This window comes from Bemisia tabaci, chromosome 7, assembly GCF_918797505.1.
Source record: "Bemisia tabaci chromosome 7, PGI_BMITA_v3".
Classification (NCBI taxonomy): domain Eukaryota; kingdom Metazoa; phylum Arthropoda; class Insecta; order Hemiptera; family Aleyrodidae; genus Bemisia; species Bemisia tabaci.
In genome coordinates, this window is record NC_092799.1 from 28,174,724 (window position 1) to 28,198,159 (window position 23,436).

The 23,436-nt window shown below is 38.6% G+C and overlaps 2 protein-coding genes across 2 annotated transcripts; both read right to left on the bottom strand.

Moving 5' to 3' along the window:
- Positions 1–567: 567 nt before the first annotated feature.
- LOC109042054 (uncharacterized) lies at positions 568–5,994 on the bottom strand. Its single transcript, XM_019058622.2, is given in 3 exon segments — positions 568–2,765; positions 2,768–3,303; positions 5,284–5,994. Coding segments are annotated over 2 exon segments (1,308 nt in total). The 5' UTR covers positions 3,246–3,303; positions 5,284–5,994; the 3' UTR covers positions 568–1,935.
- A 151-nt stretch (positions 5,995–6,145) lies between these two features.
- On the bottom strand, positions 6,146–21,173 carry LOC109042036 (propionyl-CoA carboxylase beta chain, mitochondrial). Its single transcript, XM_019058591.2, has 10 exons — positions 20,566–21,173; positions 17,489–17,602; positions 16,353–16,478; positions 14,839–14,985; positions 11,728–11,847; positions 10,375–10,562; positions 9,109–9,314; positions 8,160–8,368; positions 7,178–7,376; positions 6,146–6,456 (listed from the first exon to the last, which is right to left on the bottom strand). Exons 1-10 carry the CDS (start codon positions 20,764–20,766, stop codon positions 6,335–6,337), a joined length of 1,632 nt encoding a protein of 543 aa, XP_018914136.2. The 5' UTR covers positions 20,767–21,173; the 3' UTR covers positions 6,146–6,334.
- Between the last annotated feature and the right edge of the window lie 2,263 nt (positions 21,174–23,436).

Genomic DNA, 23,436 nt, shown 5'->3' on the forward strand with positions numbered 1-23,436 from the left:
AAAAAATGTATATTTCAGTTGATGAGATCATTTTTTCAAAACCCCTCCAATAATTGTTCAATTGTTGAGCCGAGGGTATTCTCGTATTTAGTTCACGCAGGGGTCTCCACTCAAACACGAAATTCATCAACTTTTAGACACCTGCAATTTTACATTATTGCATCCAAAGATATTAAAATGGACCATCATTCTTGAATGACTAATTGTTCGATTGTTTGTGCGAGGTGGTTTCTTAAGTTAGAATTCCGCCTCTTTGTCTCTCCGGAAATAATCAGTCATGAGAATAATGTAATGGAATTACGAATCGCGTGATAAATCTCTCTATTAAAATTGCATCACTTATTTCTAAGCCCATGTGCCTTATATTTTGTACTTGAAATGCACATGAGATAATAGTTCAAATGAAATTAAAAATTTTATTGTAATACCACTCAATTTTGATCGTGATGGAGATGCGTAGAAAAAAGGGAAAAAAAAACTTCCTGGATTTGGTGGTTCAGATGGTTTAGTGGTCCACACATACTTAAAATAGAGTAAAAATAAAAAATTAAAAAAAAAAAAAATCATAATTTGGAAGAAATATTTTGCTATTGGGACAGGAACTGAATTTACATGAAGATCTGCTCAAAATCTATAAGCTAAATGATCTAATTGAAATGCAGACTTGCCGATAACACTAATTTATCACATTAGAAATAATAGTACAAATAAATTTTACATTGGTGTGTGCCTTTCAACGCCGTTTTTGATACCAAAATATACATTAACTGGTGGTAGTTGAGTACATTTCTTTTTTAAACAATACTACCAACTATCATCCCGAAGTCAAATATGACCGACAATCAGTTGGAGAACAAATGATTTCCTGTCAAAAATATAAACGCATGACTCTTGGTTAACACATATCAAGCAGAATGAACCACTAGACAAGGTACGAATTTCAGCATTCTGATACATATTTCTTCACCAAAATTTCACGTAAAACACGATGCGCACAACAAATATTACCGAAATCAACTCCTTCCGAAGATATTAATGATTCTTGGTGCGTGAATTCAAACCACCCGCTCATGAAAACTCAATGCTCTACGTGATTCTCATCGCGCGCTAAACGTTATCATGAACGTCTCTGCGATAAAAAAATCTGGCGACCTCAATCTTGACACTTCGGCTCAGCTATAGCAAATTACTTATAGTTTGAACAACACATGGTGGGAAATGAACATTGCTCGATTGAGAAGATTGCTGAAACCGTTGTAGTGCGCGATTTGACTCACGTAGAGCTTTGAGCTTCTAGTGAGCGGGCAGTTCAAATTCCTCGTAACTAATGTGAAATAAAAACGTTAATAGCTTCGTTAGGAGTTGGTTTCAGTAATTTTCGTTGCGCGAATCGTGTTCTACGTGAAATTCTGATCAAGATACATGTATCAGAATGCTTAAATTCGTACCTTGCCTAGTGGTCCTTATTCGCTGTCCTTCTGAAGTAAGGGTGTATCTCGATTTCCACGAGAGCCCTGAAAAGCATGGAGTTATACGGAAAACAGGGCTCACCTGGAATTGACATACGCCCTTACATCACAGGGCGACGAATTGGTTAAAGGTGATGGAATCATAACATCCACATGGTTGCAGATTCGCCTATGAGTCCCTTTTTACTGAGAGTCAAGACAACACCCCTCATGGAGTCACAAACGGGAATAAAGATTAACACAAATTGAACGTTTTTCGTAATCTTTGATCGGCTCATTCTTAAATTCCTTTCTCCGTTTCCTTCTCTCATTCCGTTTGTTCCTTGTCGAACCCGAAATTCCTCGGTCCATTCCATATTAATAATCTTTGCAATTGGTGAAAATGTAATCTTTATTCCCGCTTGTGACACTGTGAAGGCCTAAAATCGGTTAACCAATCAGAAATGGATTCGCATTGTCTTGACTCTCAGTATAAAGGGACTCTAGATTCGCCTGGATCAAAGCGATACCGCTCGCGCGACGCAGCTTTGATGGCGATCGAGAACCCTGGCTCCTGCGGCGGAAGATACGCCGCGCCTTCCACGCGACACGGATCCTCGAAGTGCTCGTGGAGGTGATCCACGTATTCGGCCACGCGCCCCTCTCGAGTCCCGGCCACGCACAGGTAGTCGATCATGGCCACGTGCTGGATATACTCGCAGAGACCGACGCCGCCAGCGTGCGGGCAGACCGGTAACTCATACTTCGCGGCCATGAGGAGGACGGCGAGAACCTCGTTGAGGCCGCCCAAGCGACACGCGTCCACCTGCACGACGTCCAACGCACCCCGCTCCATGAACTGCTTGAACACGATGCGGTTCTGGCACATCTCGCCCGTGGCCACTTTGACCGGGGCGACGGCCTCCCGTATGGCGCGGTGCCCCTCGACGTCATCCGGACTGGTCGGCTCCTCGATGAACCAGGGGCGCGCGAAGGCGAGCTCCTTGACCCAGGCGATGGCCTCGGGCACCTCCCAGACTTGGTTCGCGTCGATCATGAGCTGCCTCTCGGGGCCGATCGTCTCGCGGGCGATGCGAACGCGACGGACGTCGTCGGCGAGGTCGCGCCCGACCTTGAGCTTGACGTGCGAGAACCCGGCGTCCACGGCGCGTTGGCACAGGCCGCGCAGCTTCTCGTCCGGGTAGCCGAGCCAGCCGGCAGACGTGGCGTAGCACGGGTAGCCGCCGGTCTCCAGGTCTGCCAGGCGGTCGGCTTTGCCGACCGCCTGGCGACGTAGCAGCTCCAGCGCTTCTTCGGGGTGATGACGTCGGTGAGGTAGTGGAAGTCGATGCAGCGGACGAGCTCCTCGGGTGTCATCTCGGCGACGAGGCGGAAGACCGGTTTGCCGACGTGGCGACCCCACAGGTCCCAGACGGCGTTGACGACTGCGCCAGTTGCCAAGTGGATGGCGCCCTTGTCCGGGCCGATCCAGCGGAGTTGGCTGTCGCCGGTGACGTGGCGCCAGAAGCGGGCGGGGTCCTCTTGGATCCAAGAGAGGCGGAGGCCGCGGACTCGGGGCTCGAGGGCCCGCAGACAGGCGCACACTATTTCGTTGCCCCGTCCGATCGTGAAGGAGAGTCCGTGGCCCTGGAGATGGGGTTGGTCTGTTTGGAGGATGACGTAGGCGGCCGAGTAGTCCGGGTCCGGGTGCATGGCATCGGAGCCGTCGAGGTTGTCGCTCGTCGGGAAGCGTAGGTCCTCGACGATGAACCCGGTGATGCAGGGATCTGAAGACATTTTGGTGGATTTGTCCTCAATTCGCACCAGTTTTGGAGAAGATCAGCCGTGCTGGACACTGTAAAAGACGTAAATAAAAGAGATAACTTGGTCTTTAAATGCGTATTTAGCACAGAGCGGGGTGATTCTGGAGCTGGTAGACAAAACTATTTGAAAAGGAGATGCAGGAAATATGCAGCGATTATATTGGTGGAATCAGCGCTATATGCAATGGACAAACAAGCTGAATGATAAATTAACTGAAGGCACTCAAGACGGACTCCATGGTTAGTCCATTATTTCCGTAGAGGAAGTAGAGTCGTAATGTAAGTGCAAGAGAGAGTCAAGAAAGTGCAATTCCATGGTAAAAAAAAAAATTGCAATTTTATCGCATCAAATCGAAATTCTATTTTCAATATTTTCATTGCCCTCTGCGCTACTTGGGTTGTAAAATATAGTCCAGTTGTAAATCCAAATCATATCAGGACCCGTTCCAGTATAACACTTCTCGAGCTTGAATTGGTGTGCTGCCTGTTGTAAAAATATCATCGTCATTGCAGCACCAATGGCACAGAATTCAAAATTGTAATTTTTCCATAACGAGGTCACAGTTTAGTCGCTCTAATATGACGTGAAATTTTGTAAAAATAAGAATGGTATCAAATCTGATTCTCTGCGTTTTACATGGTGAAGACCGTCATATTTATCAAAATGTCACCGTGAAAAGCCATCTCTGGTCTTGCTTAGATGTTCACGTCCTCCAACCCCCCCCCCCCCCCCCCGCCACCGCTGTTTTTGCTTCCCTCTTCCTCTTTATATTCTAGCATCCTTTTTCCTTACCTCTCTTTCATCGTACTTTATTATCCTCCATTGGATCATCCAGTTTGTTGTTTTTTCAAAGTAATAACGTGACTTATTCAGCAACCCTTGAGGTTGCGGCTCATCAGAAAATTTTTCGGTGTTTCTACGAGTCAGTCGGTAACTGTTCATGTTACTTTCACACTTGGCTTAAAAAGTGCACCTAGCTCTGAAATATTTTGTCACGGTCGACGTAAGTCACTCGACCGCCTCGCAGAGTGTTAAATTGGACTATTTCTATCAAACGGAACTATGTGCATCAAGGCATGAGCCCTGAGACTCATAAGAATATATGCATTACAGGGCTCACGTCACAATGCACATAGTTCCGTTTGATAGAAATACGTCCAATTATCATTGTGCCCTTTCAATTATTCAATATGGTGATTAAGCACAAAACTAGTATATTTTAACAAAAATAATAACGCTGTAAAAAAAAAACCTGAAAATTTCAACTCAACATGACAGGAGACACAAATGTTGAAAGCTGTACTGTCTGTGTTTTTGCAGACGCAATGGAGGGGATAATGGCTCTCATAGAATATGTAAGACCTTACATTTGGCCGCGAAACGACGAACAATGTTGTGAGCATAATTTTCGAACTGAGGAAATATGTAGACTCGAAATGAGTCCGTTAATTTTTTATTGTGGTGAGGAGATGGTTTAAGCATGGTGTCTGTCACTACCATCGGACATACCTCGAGTTGTTACTACAACATTTTCCATGAGCTCCACCCCCTCTTCGCCCAACCCGTGGAGATTGTGATTTTCAACACGGTCCCAAGTAGCATTTTTCAACGGAAAAATCAGGATATATTGCAATTTTATCGGTAATAAAATCGATAGGATCGTCAACATCTGAGCGAATATCCTCTATCTCATCGGGATAAAATCGCGATTTTATCGCCCGGCAATTTATCGCAATATTTTCGAAATAAAAATCGCGATAGACGGCGATTTAATCTCGATTGTATCGACGAAAATTGATCGCAGTTTAATCGAGCCAAGAATTGCGATTGTAGCAATTTAATTGCTATATATCGCACTTTTTAGTGCGATAATATCTCGATTTATTGCCACCGATATAGGAAATCACGACAACCAACCGATAAAATCGCTATTCATCGCGATCACTGCTACTTGGGGTCAGGAAAAATCAGTCCTTAAAATTTTAGTGTTGATCAAAGGAGTTTTACTTACATTTTGTTTTGTAATTTCTCCCGAAAGATAATCGCACTATCCGTTTACTAAAAATTAAATAACTCCATACACCAACTTGCACGAAAAGAAATAGCTATGTTTTGAATTCACTGTATATAGTTTTAATAAATGCATTGCGCTGGAAATAATGTGCTTATACGAGTTGAGACAGGAAAAAGATACATCCGCTCATATGGAGCCTTGCTTCCTCACTAGGTTCATAATCAGAGCAATAGTATCAGTAGTATTATGGTCTGCAAGCGCACAATAATTTGAAACGCGTGAGAGAGAAATAATCTTTATTTACTGAGATAGGTAACGGAAAGATAATAACTTATATGCAGCTCCGGTCTAACAAAGTGCTTCTGAACGGTTCCAGCGCGTCGCATCATACTTTTGATTAAAATGTGCGGATAAGGATTATTGTTAGCCTTTTGGTTCCCTTTTTTGGCCCTATTTTTGACTCTTACGCCGCAGGGTCTAACTTGGTACTGCCGCGGCTGTATTTGTCCCGAGGCGAATCAGCAAAACTGCCCGAGAGATGTGCAGTTTCCAAATTTCCTCCTCAATTGCCGCAATTTTTCCAGAGAAGTTTGTTGGTTGCTACTTGGTGCAAAGTATTTCACGGCTCTGTATGCATCGTAAATAATTTCGAAACCATATATAGAATGATCACTTTCTAAATATTGATGAGTACAAGCACACTACCTACACTTAGGGTTAGATAATTGAAGTACCTTTTGAGCAAAGTAAGTCAACTAAGAGGAAAAAAACATCGAAACTTGGAGACCGACTCATCCGTGGGTAAATCATGCTTCTATTAAAAGCCCATCAAAACCCGGACAAAATTCAAAGCAAAATCTACGTGCGTCAAATCGTTTATTTAACGGTAAAAATGTTGGCCTGCATGCTTTCTGATGCTAAGTTTTTCAAAGTGTTTCATTTAATTCTTCATAATTTTGAACATTGTTCTTGGTTTTATTCCTCATCAGGGTAATTGCGGTAGAAATGTGTAAGACAGTGATTCATTTATTGGCATGTACCAACAATGTTAAAGAGGTATGTTTCCATGTTTCTTTGGTGGATTTTTCAAGTGCTTTGATGAGAGGAGTAGTAAATCTTCAGCAATTCTTCTTCTGGTTGTTCTTGGCTCGATTATATCATCAATGAATCCTGTTAAAAGATCAAAATGGAGGATAGTAAATGATATTTTGAATTTACAAGGATGAAATGAAAATTATTCGCAGGTAAAGGAGATTTTCCAGATTTTTGTGTTGCACTGATTAGTGATTGTGTACCGGATGCTTAAGAACTTTATATTAGAAAAGTTGTTTTTGACGGAATCGTCAAAACCTACCGGACACATGGAAAGCATTCTCCTGCCAAAACTTGATCACTCCGTCGATGACCGGTTTCTCAAAGTGCCACCTAATTGGGCCTCTCCAAGCAGAAAGTTACAAACAAAAAAGGAAATCGGCCATTATCAAATTTCACCGACGATTTTTTATGAATCTTTTTTATTTAATTTTTTATTTTTTACCGGGGAGCGGTTTTACAGATTCTCCTGAATTCAGGGAAATTTTCGGTGGGGTTTATTTGAATGACAACATAGAAAATATTCTCTGAATTTTTCAAAAGAATCTGCACTACCTGCAGTTTTACCAGAGCTCATTTCTTGTTTTTGCGTTCATTTTCCCTCTAGATCAACCGGATGTATAAAGTTCGTAAAATGAGATTCAGGAATTCAGAATATAAAAACAAAGGATTTTGAAAGAATTACATTGGAATGAATCCCCCCCCTCCCATCGAAAAAATCTGTAAATTTACGGTCCGATGAAAATTCAGGTTATACCATTACTTTTGCATGCTTGATATTTAAAACTTGAGTGTGTACCTCGCTTAGCCGCAGGAATAGGACTACTAAACTTATCGATGTATTGTCTCTCTTGAGCGGCAACGTCAGGGTGTCCTTTGAAGAGAATTGCAACTGCGCCTTTGGCACCCATAACAGCGATCTCAGCTGTCGGCCAAGCATAATTTGCATCCCCTCGGAGGTGCTTCGAGGCCATCACATCATACGCGCCACCATAAGCCTGTAGAAAAAGAAAAAAAATATGTTAGTGAAATTTGTTATCATTAATATAAAGGGAAAATTCTTGAGGGGAATGGGAAGCTTTGATCATTTTTTGTCTTCCAATGAAGAGTCAGATCAAAGATCATTCAATAAGGCAAACAAAACAAACGCAAGAAGGAAATAGAGCAAAAGAAAGGTCGCGCTTTGATGAAGGCGCAGAGATACAACTATTCGTGCTTGATGGATGTCCGTTTTGCGTCTGCAAAATTGAAGGCGCGCTGGCGCGAGGCGTGAACTCGCAATGCTTCGCTCTCTGCTGTCGATGAGGTTTCGCATGGATTCAGAAGAAAATTTTTAAAAAAGAGGCCCAATTACGTTTCCCCTTTCTTCGGCTGTGTTGTTCATGTAGCCCTTAAAGTAACACAACTAATCATAAGAGAAAATATAAAGAAAGAAAAGGAAAGAATGGAGCCCAGTGAGAAGATGGTGACAAGAGGTCGTAAGTGAAATGAAAGAGCGCCAACTCTCTGAAGGGCTGTCGGAGGACAGAGCACTGCGTTAGGATTCATAGAGTAATGAGGACTGTAAAAGCAGCTTTTATGGGTATAGATAAAGGGAACAGATTCGTTTAATTTTCTAATTTCACGATGGATAGCTAATTCTTAGAGCGATCCTTTGGGGGACTAATTTTTCTCAATGACTTCTCACTGCCATGCACTGACCATTCTCAATCCTTGAACATATTTTTTAAGCATGCTAACATACTATACTACTACGGAGTAGAGTATCGAGCTTAACTGACTTTTCGAGTTATAACGGTGATCTTCGGGACGGTTGCTTCTGCATACGCATATAGTAATTTAGCACCATGCCGGATGATACCATTGTGTTCTTGAGCCAGACCTGGCAGAAATCCAGGCACATCCACCAATGTGATGATTGGGAGATTGAATGCATCACAGAACCTAACAAACCGAGCTGCTTTCACCGATGCGTTTATGTCCAAACATCCTGAAAAATTAAACTCAATTTAATAATATTTCTATTTAGCATTCAGTAAAGGATGTACAGTTTATAAAGACTGTGAAATATCCTCATTATGTGGCTCATGGGAAATGCTCATTTTGCCAGTAAGAGCAGAAAAATAATCTACAGTTTTTCCCTCCATGATTACAATGGATCAACACGATTCAAATTCACTTTTGAGGTACTAAAAACATTTTTAGGCTTATGATTTGTGCCGGATATAAGTAAAAAAAAAAAAAACGCATCCTCCCAACTAATTCAGAGGAAAAAAAATGCGAGTCTGTTTCTTTCTGCCAGCCTCATTGCATACCAATTCTCCGCACTGAGCAATGCAGGTAAAAATAAATTGTATTGTACAGGAAAAAAAAGGTCCTTCATTCTGTGATGATACCACATAAATTACAGACATGCCGGGTTAAGAAAGATTAAGAGTGACGATGAGTCTGGAATGAAGTTGTTTCTTGTAACGGGGAATTTCAGTACCTATAAGAAATGTCTCTGGAAAAACGAACGTACCTCTGGTTCGTTGGGTCATTGATGAAGGCAAATGCCCATATCACAAAGGAGTTCTCCTTGGAATTCGTCACTGATGTCTTAAATCTAAAGTACCATAATCCTCTCATTATAAGCTAACATTCTCGTTTAAAATATATATGCCTACACAGATTTATTATCAAATTGTTCATTTTTAAGACTGGAATACTACTACAGAAATCCGTTTGTACCTGCGGCCACTTTGGGTTGATTGCCCACAATTCCAACAGGGCACCCGTTAATCCTTGCGAAGCCTGTGATGATGTTCTGTGCATATTTTGGTGAGATCTCGTAGAAATCTCGTTCGTCAATGATGTTTGCGATGACATCCATCATATCATACGGCTCGCTTGGGTCTGGCGGCACAATTGAGTCTAAAGTTGGTACGTCCCTGTCCCTGAATGAGAGACCAAGCACCTTTCAACGAAACTCAAAGCAACATTTGAGAGGCTTGGAGGACAAGGCGCAAAAGTGCAGTTTTTGCCATTTCAAGAAATACGTGTTTGAAGTTTCAAAATTGAATTACTCCTTATGGTGGAAAGAAAATTCAAACTGACATTTTGATGCTTAAAAATTTGAATGTGGGAGCAATTTTTTCCCAAAGTGGGCGTTACGATTAGTTTTACTTAAAATCATTAATATCTCGATTTTTCGAAAAACTGCACTTATGCGCCTTGTACTCCAAGCCCCTTATTTAAGATGATGACGGTGATGATGAAAATATGTGCTTTAAAACGCGATATTTTCAAATTTTAATTGAAACTGTATAACTGATTCTTGGTTGGAAAGTACTGTTTATTCGTCTTGAAAATTGCACAGTGCAAAAAAAGTCCTTTGCAGGAGTGTAAAATCCTCGCCTATCTACCTTTAGTTTTCAATGAACAATTAATTATTTAATTCATTCAATTTCCGTACCAAATCCACAACATGAACTACGAATTAATACTTTTATTTACTGCACAGTCTCGTGAACAGTTAAAGAAATGGTCTAATACTGATTTGTTTATTTTAGAAATTGAAGAAAAATAGTCATTTGCAAGAATACTAAAACCACAAACTGTCTCTAGTTTTCATCCGAGCATTATGGTGAGACTGTACAAATGCGTATCTCGATTTTCGACGTTCCAGACATCTTCCCACACATGGAAAACTACTTAATGTAATTTTTTTACAACCTCGGATTTTTTTCTCTGTATAAAGGATATTCTGTAAATATTTCATGCCATGATGTTGGTTTCGTCTCTTTTTAAAAAATACAAGTGAAGCGGAGATTTTCAAACACCAGGGTACGCATTTTTGCAGTTCCACCATAGTCAACTAGTTTTGCCAATGATCTACTCGTTTCTGCACCGAAACGGTATCATCACACTTTGAAAATTATTAGATCATCTCTGTCGGTCCTATCTGCAGTCATAAAATCTGAGAAGGATTCAATTGGTTCTGAGATTAAAGTTTACCACGAATCGAGACACACTCGTGCCAATGGTGCTTCATAGCTTGATTGCGGAAGGAATGTCATGAGTTCTCTGATGTTCAAAATTGCATCGATGTCGTTCGAAAAACTGTTGTGTGCAACACCTGAGAGGCTTGTGTGTGTTTTTGCTCCACCAAGTTCCTCTTGAGTTATTGTTTCATTCGTGACGGCCTTTATGAAGGAGAAACAAACAAACGTGAATGCTGTAGATAGACCTATGCTTTAGAAAAGACGTAATAATGTCTCAATGAACCCATGATCTTGCATAGATTTCCTATGCATCATCTGTCATTCCGACGCTTTTCTGCCAAACGAAACTATGTACATTATGACGTGATCCCTGTTATGCATATATTCTTATGGGTCTCAGGGCTCATGTCTCAGTACACTTAGTTCCGTTTGGCAGAAATACGTCCATTATATAGACACAAATCGGCCCTTTCTCGGCAAAACAGGCGTATCTCTATTTCCAAGTGCGCCCCGAAAAGCGTTGAATTATACGGAGAACAGAGTTCACGTGGAAAGTGAGCTACACCCATGGGTCAGAGGAGCAACAAAATTACGGACCGACAATAACAATACGGAATAACAATATAGCAAAAAAATAACTGTAAATAAAAATAAACTGCCAAAACCGAAATTAAAATCATTAATCTTACTAAAAACTTAAACCCAAGATACCAAAAATAGTTAATTACCAATCATTTAATTAGAAATCCAAGAAAGGGAGGAAATCCAGAAATCCATAAGAAAATGGTTCATAATCAAGCAACATTTTCAAATTTATAAAATATCGTACCACGCATTAATCCAAGAGAGTGAAGTGTAAATGAGGGGCTTGGAGATCAAGGCGCATAAGTGCAGTTTTTGAAAAAAATGAGATGTTCATGGACTCAACTAACACTAGTTTGAAAGTATATTCTGTGAAAAATTCACCACTAAAATCCAACCATATAGCATCAACAAGTGAGTTCAAACGTATTGATTTCTGCAATAAGGCTCCACGTAATTTTGAAACTTTTAACATGTGTTTCTTTTAGCAAAAACGGCAATTATGCGCTTTGTAATCCAAGCCCCTCAAATGTTATTTTCCACTTTTGCTTTTTTTTCTCAAAAATTGAGAGAAATATGAAACTCAGTTTCGTTTTGTCATTCTTTCGTGCCTTCAGCAGGCAAAGAACTACCTATCTTCGACGCAACAAAAAATTGATTCTGCATGGGTATCAGAATTTGCCGTTGAATTCTGTGTTTTGACTGATAAATCTTACAACACAATTAAATGCGTTGGATAATAATAGATTAATAACTTTTTCAATTTTGTTTCTTAGAGTCTCACCTTGATGACCTCTGGGCCGGTGATGAATAAATATGAGGAGTCCTCAACCATAAAGGTAAAGTCTGTGATGGCAGGAGAGTACACAGCCCCTCCAGCACATGGTCCCATGATTACAGAAATCTGAAAGAACATCAAAGCTCAGAAAATTTTGTGTTTTTCATAACAAAGTCTGTTGCACAATGTAAGAACGGTACTTTTGTTCCATTCTTATAACAATATAGTTTTTCTCCAACGCGGGGACAAAATTTTTGCGATGTGCACGAAATATAATTACATCACATTAGTAACAGAAAAAAATGCAAAAAAATCAAGCACCTACTCAAAAAAAGGAATCATTCTAGATTTTCTGATGCAAAATTCGCAATAAAGAATTAAAAATATAATTCTTTAGCCTCGTGATCAAATTTTTCTGTTAAACTACGTAGAATGACGTGATATCTCTGGTAAAAATTGGCAGTAGAATCTGTGTTCCAAAATACCATAGACCTACAGCCGGCTGTAAGATTTCCAATAGCTTCTATAGCCGGCAACACAATTTTTTATAGTCTTTTATAGCCGATAGCGATAAAGCAACAGCCTGGCGATAAAGTGTATGCTAAACGTTACTAATTACGGATGCTAGGACTTGGTTAGTTTTTGGACTACCACTCTCCTTTTTGGGCGTAGTATCTTGATTTTTTTGCGAGGAAAGCTGCGTACTTTTGAAGGATGCCTTCCATTCCTAATATGTTGGAGCGCCTTCAACTTCGTATGATACTGTGCAATACCTTTGGTGTGAAATAGTTGCTTCAGACACCGTGGCACGCTGCGGCGCGGCGGGCGGGCAGGGAGCTCGAAACGCGCATTGGCGCCTACAAACCTAACAGGGATACTTCACGCATTGCGCAATGCGTGAAGTATCCCTGTTAGGTTTGTAGGCGCCGCCAGTGCGTCGCCGCTCCGCTTTGAGTTAGGCTCCAATATTTAATCTCATGGAGTCAGCGTTTTTCAACTCATAACTTTGAAATGTTTGCACACTCTGTATGGATTATTCTCATTTTAATTGATGAAAAAAAAAAAAAAAATATGTAGTAAAGGAAAATATAATGTGCGTTTTGTAAATATTAAGGTGATTCCGTACAAACTTAAGGATTTACGAAGCACACGAATTTCTACACAATTTCTTATAGGCTTTTATAGCCGAAGGCGAAAAAGTGACAGCCAGGCGATAAAGTGGAAAGCCCGGCGATAGGAACTATAGCCCGGCAGTGTAATTTTTTATCGCTTCGTGCAGCCCGGCCGTATGATTTTTTCCACTTTCTGCAGCCAGCTATATGATTTTCTATCGACTTCTTCAGTCGACTACAAGAACTCCTATGGTATTTTGAAACGCAGCTCCCATCGCCAATTTTCACCAGGGATAGAAAACGATTTTTACTTGCACTCATAAAATTGAAGGATTAAACGAGAACCAGCCTGATTATATAAGACGTTGTCTACTCTCTTTTCATGTTTTTTTTTTGAACAGAAAATAAAGCAACATTGCCATAGGTCAGTGAAAAATAACAAAAATTTTGACGACGTTACGTCAAAAAATGTCAGAGATTCAGACGATGTAAAATGCAGTAATGCTAAAGGTTGAGTCCATCAGAATGTCCCTTGAATTGTAGACCTCATTCCAATTTACATCAGAACGATTGTGCAGAATTGTGGAAGTTACAAATTCAATTTAAGTTAAAACTGATCCAGGACTTGTTTCCATACTTACCGTCACGGGCCCTGAAAGTCCCGTTACCTGATACTCTTTCTTTTTTTCCCGTAGTATTTCCCCGTGTCATTGGCGCTAGCTGGATTTGAGCATTTCATTCTCAGAATCTCAATCCTATCGCTTTATCATCCAGCCATCGTATTTCCCGTTAAGACCAGACTTTCAGCTGATGGCTCCATTGATTATGGACAGCCAATAAAGTATAGTTTCGTTGTCTAACCACCGATGACGTCAGCAAGCCTATATAAGCGTGGGTTGCGTATTTCAAATGGTCTTTTCCATCTTCGACCCGTCTGCTCTTCTAGCATTTCTAATTTTAAGTGTGACTTCAACTTGTAAAATCATGTGGATCTAAATTCCGTATACATTCAAAGTTTTCGTTTCATCATTTTTTTTTTTTTTTTTTTGCTTCTGTTGAATTCGGATGTAGAGGCGTTTCTTTTTCTTCTTAATTCTTCTTCAGTTTCCATGGGTTCTACTGGAGTGGAAGTTCTGAACTGAGCTGCTATTGTAGGATTGAAGTACGAAAGTTTTTGGGTAAGCAATTCTTTCGTATTCTCAAGCTTCTTAAGTTCTTGCATAATTTCATCTCGTTTCTTTTCTGATATATTCTTGTCCTTGGTTGAGTCTGACAGTTGAGCTAATTTAAGTCCGATGCTTTCCAGTTCTTTGTTCAGGATGGCATCTTTAATTGAAGTTATTTGCCTTTGATGTTGTTCCTTTAGTTTTTCTTTTCCTTCAAGCAGATTATATAAAGTGTTTAGGTCTTCCTGGGTCTCGGATATAATCTCTGGTGGTAGGGATTGATTTTTTAAAGTCTCTTCTCTGGTGAGGATGATTTTCTTGTATTCTTCTATCAAGTCTTCTGTCGTTTCATCATTTAGCTCTCCCACTTGAACAGCTATTTCACCTATTTTAGTGCCATCAGGGAATCGTCAAACCAGAGACAAGGGACCCTCCGCTGACCTCTTGGGGACAGGTGGAAGCTTTCTCTTTCGAAGATGCAACAATTCCTCATGGCGCAACAGTCATCACTCTTTTTTCGGCTGCTAACCTACCCACGTGGTGGTGGTGGATGATGAGCTTCAGGTAACGTCATGAGCCAAACAAGTTTCCCAAACTTCGGCTTGTTTGCGAAACGAAACTGCCAACACGTTATTAAACATCAACCATGTAGGTAAATCAACAGTTTAATGTTGAAGTTCCGAAAGTGAAAGCTTCCACCATAGCCGAGGTACGAGTGGTGGGTCTCTTTGTCTCTGCGTTAAACCCCTTGATGGGACACAGATGGATCAGATTTTTTTTCTTTTTCTACCACGATGTTTGTCGCGGATAAATGTAAACATTTTGGGGATCGAGTTTACCTGTGGGATGACGCCGGAAGCCAAGACGTTCCTTTGGAAAATATCAGCATAGCCAGCCAAGGAGTCGACACCCTCTTGAATACGTGCTCCGCCAGAATCGTTGAGACCTATCACCGGTGCTCGGCTTGTAAGAGCTCTATCCATAATCTATATCAACCACATCGTAATCAAAGCATTGTTAAAGACAACTAACAATTAGCTCAGAACTCAAATAGCACAGCGCAATGAGAGTATTGATTTAAACGTGCAGTTAGATAAAGTATAATTGCATTTTTTGTCATGATAATGCAATATTTTCATGTAATTTGGTCAATTCACATGATGGCTGAAGTGCGAGTACACGTATCTCCGTTTGCGACGGTGTAAACTTCCATAATCATACAAACTTTATATTTTCCTTTGGAAAACTGGATTACATTTTGCAAAGAGCCACTATCTCTGAATCTCCCATAAAAGCACATATCTGCATATAGAGAAACCAATGGCATGTATGTTGTTTCTAAAACGGGCCGAAAATACTTATGGCAAAATGTAATCCAACTAGTCAAAGTAATTTCTTGGAGACAGCCTTGATTTTTCTTCTACGCTCGTAAATTATTACACATGTATTTTAAGATATAAAGCCAACTTCTTCCACTTCAAAAAACTAGAAAAGAAGCTGATATTTTGAAACGCCATAATGGACATACGTCGTGTCGCACTTCAGCCATCGAATGCTGATTTTAAACAATCAATTACATTAGCTCCACAGAACAATTAAATAGGCAATTTGCAAAAATAAAATTCGCAATTTATTTCAATTTCATTGCAATAAATTTTAGCAAGAGGTGTCCTTTAAATCAGAAGATAGACCTCACTCAACACTCCGGTGTATTAACAATTATGTCACCATGACGTAACTGTAATTTATTGCAATCTGCGCTACTTTTGGAAATCAAAACAGCTATCTCTTTCGTTTTAAATGCAAGTTTAGATTTAAAATATACATTCGTTTCCCCTGTTCTTGAATAAATGAACATGTAAACTTTTTTCATACATTGATCACTGATTTTCAAAGACGAGCATAGTGTCTGCCGGTAACGTAAGTGCGCAGAGATTGACGCTGGAGGCTGCGATATGTTGTTTGTAATATACATTTTGCTTAAATCTCGAGTCTGCATGTATTTTTAATTTGGTTGTTTCAGTCAGTTCATTCCGTGCTCGGCTTCAGGTAGAATATACATTTTTACGATAAATGATGATCTGCTTTTTACAGAAAAAGGTATCTTAAGAACAAAATTTTATTGCTGCGCGTTGAGTGAATGAAATACTTTGAACATTTTTCTTTCTAAGGGAGACAATAATTCAAAAGGCTGCTTCCATAATTAATGTACATCAATTTTCATAAACTGTTTCAATGGCCAAAAGAGAGCCTTCGAATAATATGTCTGTTTTTTTCTATTTATCTTCCTATCCTCAAATGAGTTAAAACAATGTATTTTCAAGTAAAGTACTAGTAGAATTATAAAAATTACCTTACAAATTTTTTCAGCGTGGACACTGGATAAACTGCCGCCGAAAACCGTAAAATCTTGACTGAAAACGTAAACCAGTCGACCGTTTATGAAACCATGCCCCGTGACGACCGAGTCCCCTGGAAACTTTTAAACTTTAACTAGAAAGAGCACAGGCATGGAATGTTAATTACTAAAAATTTGCTAAGGATTGCGATCCACTGAAATATAAAAGCAATGGACCACCAGACAAGATACGAATTTAAGAAATCTGATACATGTTTCTTAACCAGAATTTCACGTAAAACGCAATTCACACAACGAAAATGACTAAATCGAACTCTTAACGAAGATATTAACGTTGTTATTTCACATTGGTTACGAGGAATTTGAACTGCCCGCTCACTAGAAACTCAAAGCTCCACGTGAGTCAAATCGCGCACCAAAACGGTTTCAGAAAGCTTCTCAACGGAGCAATGTTCATTTCTCGCCATGCGTTGTTCAAACTACAAGCAATTTGCTATAGCTTAGCCAAAACGTCAAGATAGAGGTTGCCAGATTTTTATATCGCAAAGACTGTCATGATAACGTTCAGCGCACGATGTGAATCACGTAGAGCATCGAGTTTTCATGAGCAGATGGTTTGAATTCACGCATTAGAAATCATTAAATATCTTCGAAAGGTAATGATTTCGGTAATTTTAGTTGTGTGCATCGTGTTCTACGTAAAATTTTGGTTGAGAGACATGAATCAGAATGCTGAAATTCGTACCTTGTCTGGTGGTCCATTGGTACTTTAATTTTTTCCATTTTTAGTGTATGGCTCCTAGAAATGTTGTGTTTCATTGAAGACTGACGACTGAAGTTACTGCCGGATGATTTGTTTCATAAAGCATACTAACAACAATTACGCAGCTTCTTTTCATTGGTATGTGAACGCGTCAAAAAAATCTCCACAGAATTGGACTGTAGTATGGTGGATACTTTTTTCATGACTCTTTCAGAGTTTTAAAGAAGTTCATCCCGACGCCAGACCATATATTTAATACTGAGCACTTGGATGTTTTAATATAGCAATTGAAAGATTAGTAAAGAAATGGTGCCAAATCCCATAATACCTATGATAAAAGTCTTGTTAAAAAATGGGCATAGCATACCTTCTTTGTCTGCATGCCGAAATCAATACAATTATGTTCTACAAACATATCATACTCAGTAAATGTACCAGAGTCACATAAGATGCGTAGCCTTTCTCGTGCAGTCAGCTTCCCCTAAAGAACAGAACTATGTAAGAAAACGAGCACTATATTACCTCAAGAAATGTCATGGTATAAACCCCTTTAATTATGTCATTGTAGACGGCTTGACACCAATAAGGTAACTTTTTCGGTGATATATATATATATATATTTTTTTTTTGTTTATTGTTGCATGAAATAGTTACATATTATAAAATTTCACTTACAATAAAAGTGAATAATATAAAGATTAAAGAACAGTAATAATTAGGACTATGATATAAATTAAGAGCTAAGTTATGCTGAAAGATAAAAAGACAGTAATGAAGATTACTGGAGTCAGCAGGGGTGTAGGTTCGCAACACCGGAATCCGCCTGTAGGCATGCATCGGTATGAATTTGTTTATCTATAATTTCTTTTTTGTTACTTAGGACTAATTTTATGTATGTACAAACTTTAAACCAACTATCTTTAGATTCTAATAAACAATTTTGAAAATTTTCGATGGTAAATGTCTTTTTTATTTCTGTCTCTAAAATGCCTCTTTCGGAGGTAAATTTTTCACACGTGAATAAAAGGGAGTGTTCTGGAGTGTCTAGAGCATCTGTACAGTACGGGCAAAAAGGGGATGAAGATATTTTCTTCTTCTGCTTTAAGAAATTTTCAATTGACTTATAGTGTGTTGCCAACCATTCGATATTGTTATTGACTGTTTCCAGAGCTCGCGCTCTACCAGCAGCTCCAGCTCCTGCCTCTGGATATCCTGCAAATAATTCTTTCATCTCCTGAAGCCTCTCTTTTGTTGTGAAGGATGAGCATACATTAGGATTCAGACGTCCGAAGGCCCGATCATTGAGCGTGAAACGGTCAACAAGGTATTTCCACTCACTGCGCATGAAATCCCATTCGGTGATATATTAAATTTGAAGTATTTTATGAGTATTCTAGGTTTATGTGGTGGTGTAGTCGTGGAAGGCTGTTAAATTTTGACTCCTCGTGATAAGTTTTAACAATACAACAGTAGTGGAAAGTGGCAGCATCGTAACTAGAACTCTTAAAGTAATTTATCGTAGATTTTTAATCAATTTCAAAACTACAACCCAATCGAATTTTGCAATTTTTTGTATCATTTTTAAAATATTTATTTTTAATTTTTTTCTTTTTATTTGCTTTACTGAATAAAGTACATAACTGTCACTACTACCACATTACAATCGCAGGGTATCTATTGACATGTATTAATTAATTAAAGAGTTATAAATAAAGAGTAGAACGTATGATAAGATATGAACTTATCATATTGGTCTGGGGCATGTAATGCCCCAGCCATTTATTAAAAAAAAAAAGAAAAAAAAAAAAAAAAAAAAAAAAAAAAAAAAAAAAAAAAAAAAAAAAAAAAAAAAAAAAAAAAAAAATATCTATCCATCACGCTTTTTTGCAGTTATTTAAGAGAGTTCATCGGTCAACTTATGTGTGAAGCACCAGATGAACCACAATATGTTGACATTTTGGGATTTTATGGAAAGTTCCCGGAAATCCAGAAATTATCCATTGATCGATCGAATATTGAGCCTTTTTCAAAAATGTTGAGGAGCCACCTTAATGTTTGTGTAAATCGATGGAAAGTTAGGACATATATCTTTTACTATCCCCTTGCCCTCCTTCCCTAATTATATTTGACCGTAAGTTAAGCTTTTGCTCAATTTCTGACTGTCAATATTTTCTATTGTTAACACAAAAAGAATTTAACCTTAGTTAATTTTTAGTTGTAAGTATAAAATTAAAAATAGTGTAATTAATAGCCCCGTCAGGGGCTAGTTGTACAATTTTTTAATTAATAAAAAAAAAATATATTTTCTGAGTGTGATTTCTTGGAATGTTAAAACTGTACAAAGATCTTCTTCAGATGACTGTACTCAAATGTCAAAAACATATTATTTTGACGTAATGGACTCTAGTATTGAACTTCAAAATATAATAAGACTGATCTATAGGTTACGTCAATCGATGGATTTTGTTGTTTAATTATTAAAATGTATACAAATACTTAACCTCATTGTATTTACGCACGTTGTCGTGGGCATGACGCAGTCTTTCAATCAATCTATCGCTCTCCTGACATAAGGAAGTACCTCAATTTCCACGTGAACCCTGTTTTACACATACATCTGTACATTATGCAGCCCATGCGGACATCGAGATAAGCCCGTACGCAAAGGTAGGGAGTGACGAATCATCCAGAGGTGTCCTGTGGCTAAACGTGCTGCAGAAGTGTATTTTTATGGGTCAAATTATGATTTATTTTTTCTTTAAAAAAATTTCCCGAGTGTGTTCGTTGAAGTTTTGATAAAAAATATTTTTTTCTGTGTTTTGCGACAATTTTAGAGCGTGACTCATGAAAGATGCCTGTTCTCCATAATATTAATCATTAAATACATCAGGAGCTTCAAAAATAACAAAATGTTAAGTTACAGGGGGACCAAATGAGGTCTTAATTGACCTTTTTTATGGTAGGAATCTTGACCCCCCCTCCCTCCCTGCTGAACTCCGAGAAATGCCCTCAATACTTGAGATTTTAATTTCCCCTGAGGCGATGTTAGAATTTTGCGAGAAAAATCACGGGAGGTGACCATTATACATAAATTTTGCCCCATAAAAGTCGCCAAAATTCAGAAAAAACGCCGATTTTTCCAAAACTTTAAGGACGGGACTCGAACTGGAGACATTTTTTGAGATCAACTTTTCTGAAGAAAAAAGTCTCATTTTGACTGATGGAAAACACTCCTGTATTCTAGACGTTTATTTTGAGACAAGAGATTTACATGTACATTCATGCATTATAAAGATGGTGAAAAGCGACACCTGGAGAAGAAATGCATTGAGCTAACAACAAGTACCGGGTTAAAACTAATTTTGCGATTAATCGATGGGTCACTTTATCAAAATGATCCTCGATGAAGAAGTATTTTAAAATATATGTAACGTATGTTTTTACCTTTTTATGCTGGGCTTCGATCCGAGATTGGCCACCACCGATGAGCGCTGCATTTCGGATTTTTTGCAACTTTTCTCGCGCCGATTCTGAAGCTTCTTGGCTTGCAAAACGCAAGGCTGACTTCACTATTCCACACTGCACACATTTCTTATGAGCCCGGTACAACGGCATCGATTTGAACAGTAGCGGGTTAAAACCCATCTTTATCAAAATGTATTATACACACACAAAAAAGAAGATTCTAATTTGAAAAATAAAAACACCGGATTCAATTTTGGGGTAGAAGAGCGGTCAAATTAAACTTAATGGTGTAATAAATGACAAGGTAAAGGCACATACAAAGGGACAGGCCCACTATTAAAAATACAGTTTTTAGCATGAATTAAGACGTATTGAAAAAACGGTAAATTCCATGCGTATTAATGGGAGGAAGTTAGTTGGTAAGTACCGGTTTGGAATGAGAGATCACCATTATTCTTGAGCACTTTTACTTTTGATAAGTTATTGACTGCATAAATGATATCACGGCAAATATCCGCGCCATTTAAAGTAGATACTGGGTTGTTTGGGATAAATCATGCCGCGTGCCGCAGTATTTGATTACTGCAGAAAGAGTTAAGTAACGATTCGATATCTCGGAGGCTGGACATTGTTGTCACGTAGAAATGGGGAAAGTATACAGATAAGATCATGTAGAGGGCTTATGTAAAGTATCATAATATTGAAGTTCACTGATATTCCATGCAAAATGATACAGAAGACGTCCCGTCATTCAAATTGTACATAACATACATATCTTCAAATACACGATTTGATACACGTCGCGTATTTGTATTATTATTTGGAACAACTCAGATGGTATGAAAAACTAATTACCCCTTCAGATAAGCTAGAACATCTATTCGCTTAAGTGAAGGTGCAAAAAGATCGGCTTTTTGCCATCATCCTATCATGAAAATTGTGACCACCCACTCTGAGGGTCTCGATTGAATGAATTATTGCAATTTTTTATTTTTCGACTAAATTCCTTATTGATGCCTCTTTTCATTCGTCAACCCTCCGAATTGTGAAATTTAGAGGGAAAATTAAAAGGGTTCTTTTTATGACATGCAAGTAGTGCCTTAAAAATAACTCGAAATGAGAACACAATTTGATGTGATTCAACATTTAACAGAACAAAAAATGTACATGAAAAAGTGCTACATCAATGGTATCACCAAGATGTGCGTTTTCAGTTCTGCGTACATTATATCGTTAAAAATGTCTCGCTTAAGTTTCAAATGTTAGCTTTCCTTGAAAACCCGGAAATTATGAATAAAATTCCCGATTTTATTTTTTATTTTTCTTCTTCGTCAAAATGGATGCACTTAGGATGCATTTTTAAAGATGCGTTGTCAGATCTAACCCTCCTTATAAAAGGAATGATACAGCATATTCAGGCTTTTGAAGCATAGAGATTTTATCTATGTGTAGAAGTCTTAATATTATTTAGGTTTTTATTTTTATTTTTTTTAATTTTTTACTTTTTTTTCGTGAGACAGTGCTGCCTTTTGCTCATTGGCACTTAATATTTTTCCTCCTTTTTTAATCTAAGATAATCTTATGGATATGCGAGTGTAAGATAATGCTAAAAACTGCCGACGATACATGTGAGTTTCCTATCTGGCTCAGCGGAGAAAAGTAAAAATTACTTAATAAAAAAAGCACACTGATTTGGCAGCCAGGCCGATAAAGTAAATCAGTTCGAGTTATCAGACGAACTTGTTGCTCAGCAGATTGACGCGCGCTATCCTCCTACCTCGCCGCATGCAAAATATGAAAGGAACTATTATTATAAACTATTATCAATGGTACCTACTGACACAAAAAGCGATGATCTCAAACCTAAGACTTTATCAGTTGATCAAAGAAAACTCTCAATTCTAAATGACTCTCGAAAAATCTTAAAATTACTTTTTTTCCGCTGCGGATTTCGTCAAAAAGAAAACGGGATCCCTTTTCTAAATTGATTCCAACCTCTTATTAATTGAGAGACAAGATCTTTTACAATTCCAAAGAGCTTCTCATCTTATCAAAACTCAATTCTGAACTGTTCAGAATTAGTGACAAGCGGACGTTATCTTAAAACAAACGGTGAAATTTTCCGACTGCACGTCATTTTGCGTCATAAAAATGTATACCTATACTTGTGGATATTGTTTTCTGCGTTACCCACCTCGCGCTTCAGGCGTTATGCGTTAGGCGTTACTCTCATGATTTTATATTTTATAGTATGATTTGGTATGAATTTAAGTTACAGCCCGGTGATGAGTCGGGCATTAATGCTTTATTAAATAGTAATCATTATGAGAATGTGTGAATCTAAAAACGAATAAAATTTCATAAAAATTGCTCAGAGCATTAATTTTGATATCAACTCACGATGTTTGAAGTGCTCAAGCCCAGTCTTGAGATACTCCACTCGATACAGGTAGGTAATCTGTGTTCGCGAATATTTTCGAGGTCAAGTTCGCTATCTTCCACTCAGTGGCGCGGCATGCTTCGCGATACATAAAGTGATCTGCCATTTAACCCTATCGAAAAGGATCGATAAACAGGGACAACTTAATAATCGATTCTTTACTATAGCTTCCAAAGGGGGAAATATCGATAATCGATTATTCATGCCTCGCTACTGCTTCCGCACTGCGTCTCGTGGGTGAAACAAACGTGCAGAAATAGCATACAATATAAACACACATAAATTCTCATAATGATATATTATCGTATGGTTAAGAAGTCAAATATTATATTTTAAAATGACCAAACAATTGATCGCAAGATGGCCATTTCAAGAGTTAACGTCGGACAAAGATAGTTGAGACAAGTCGT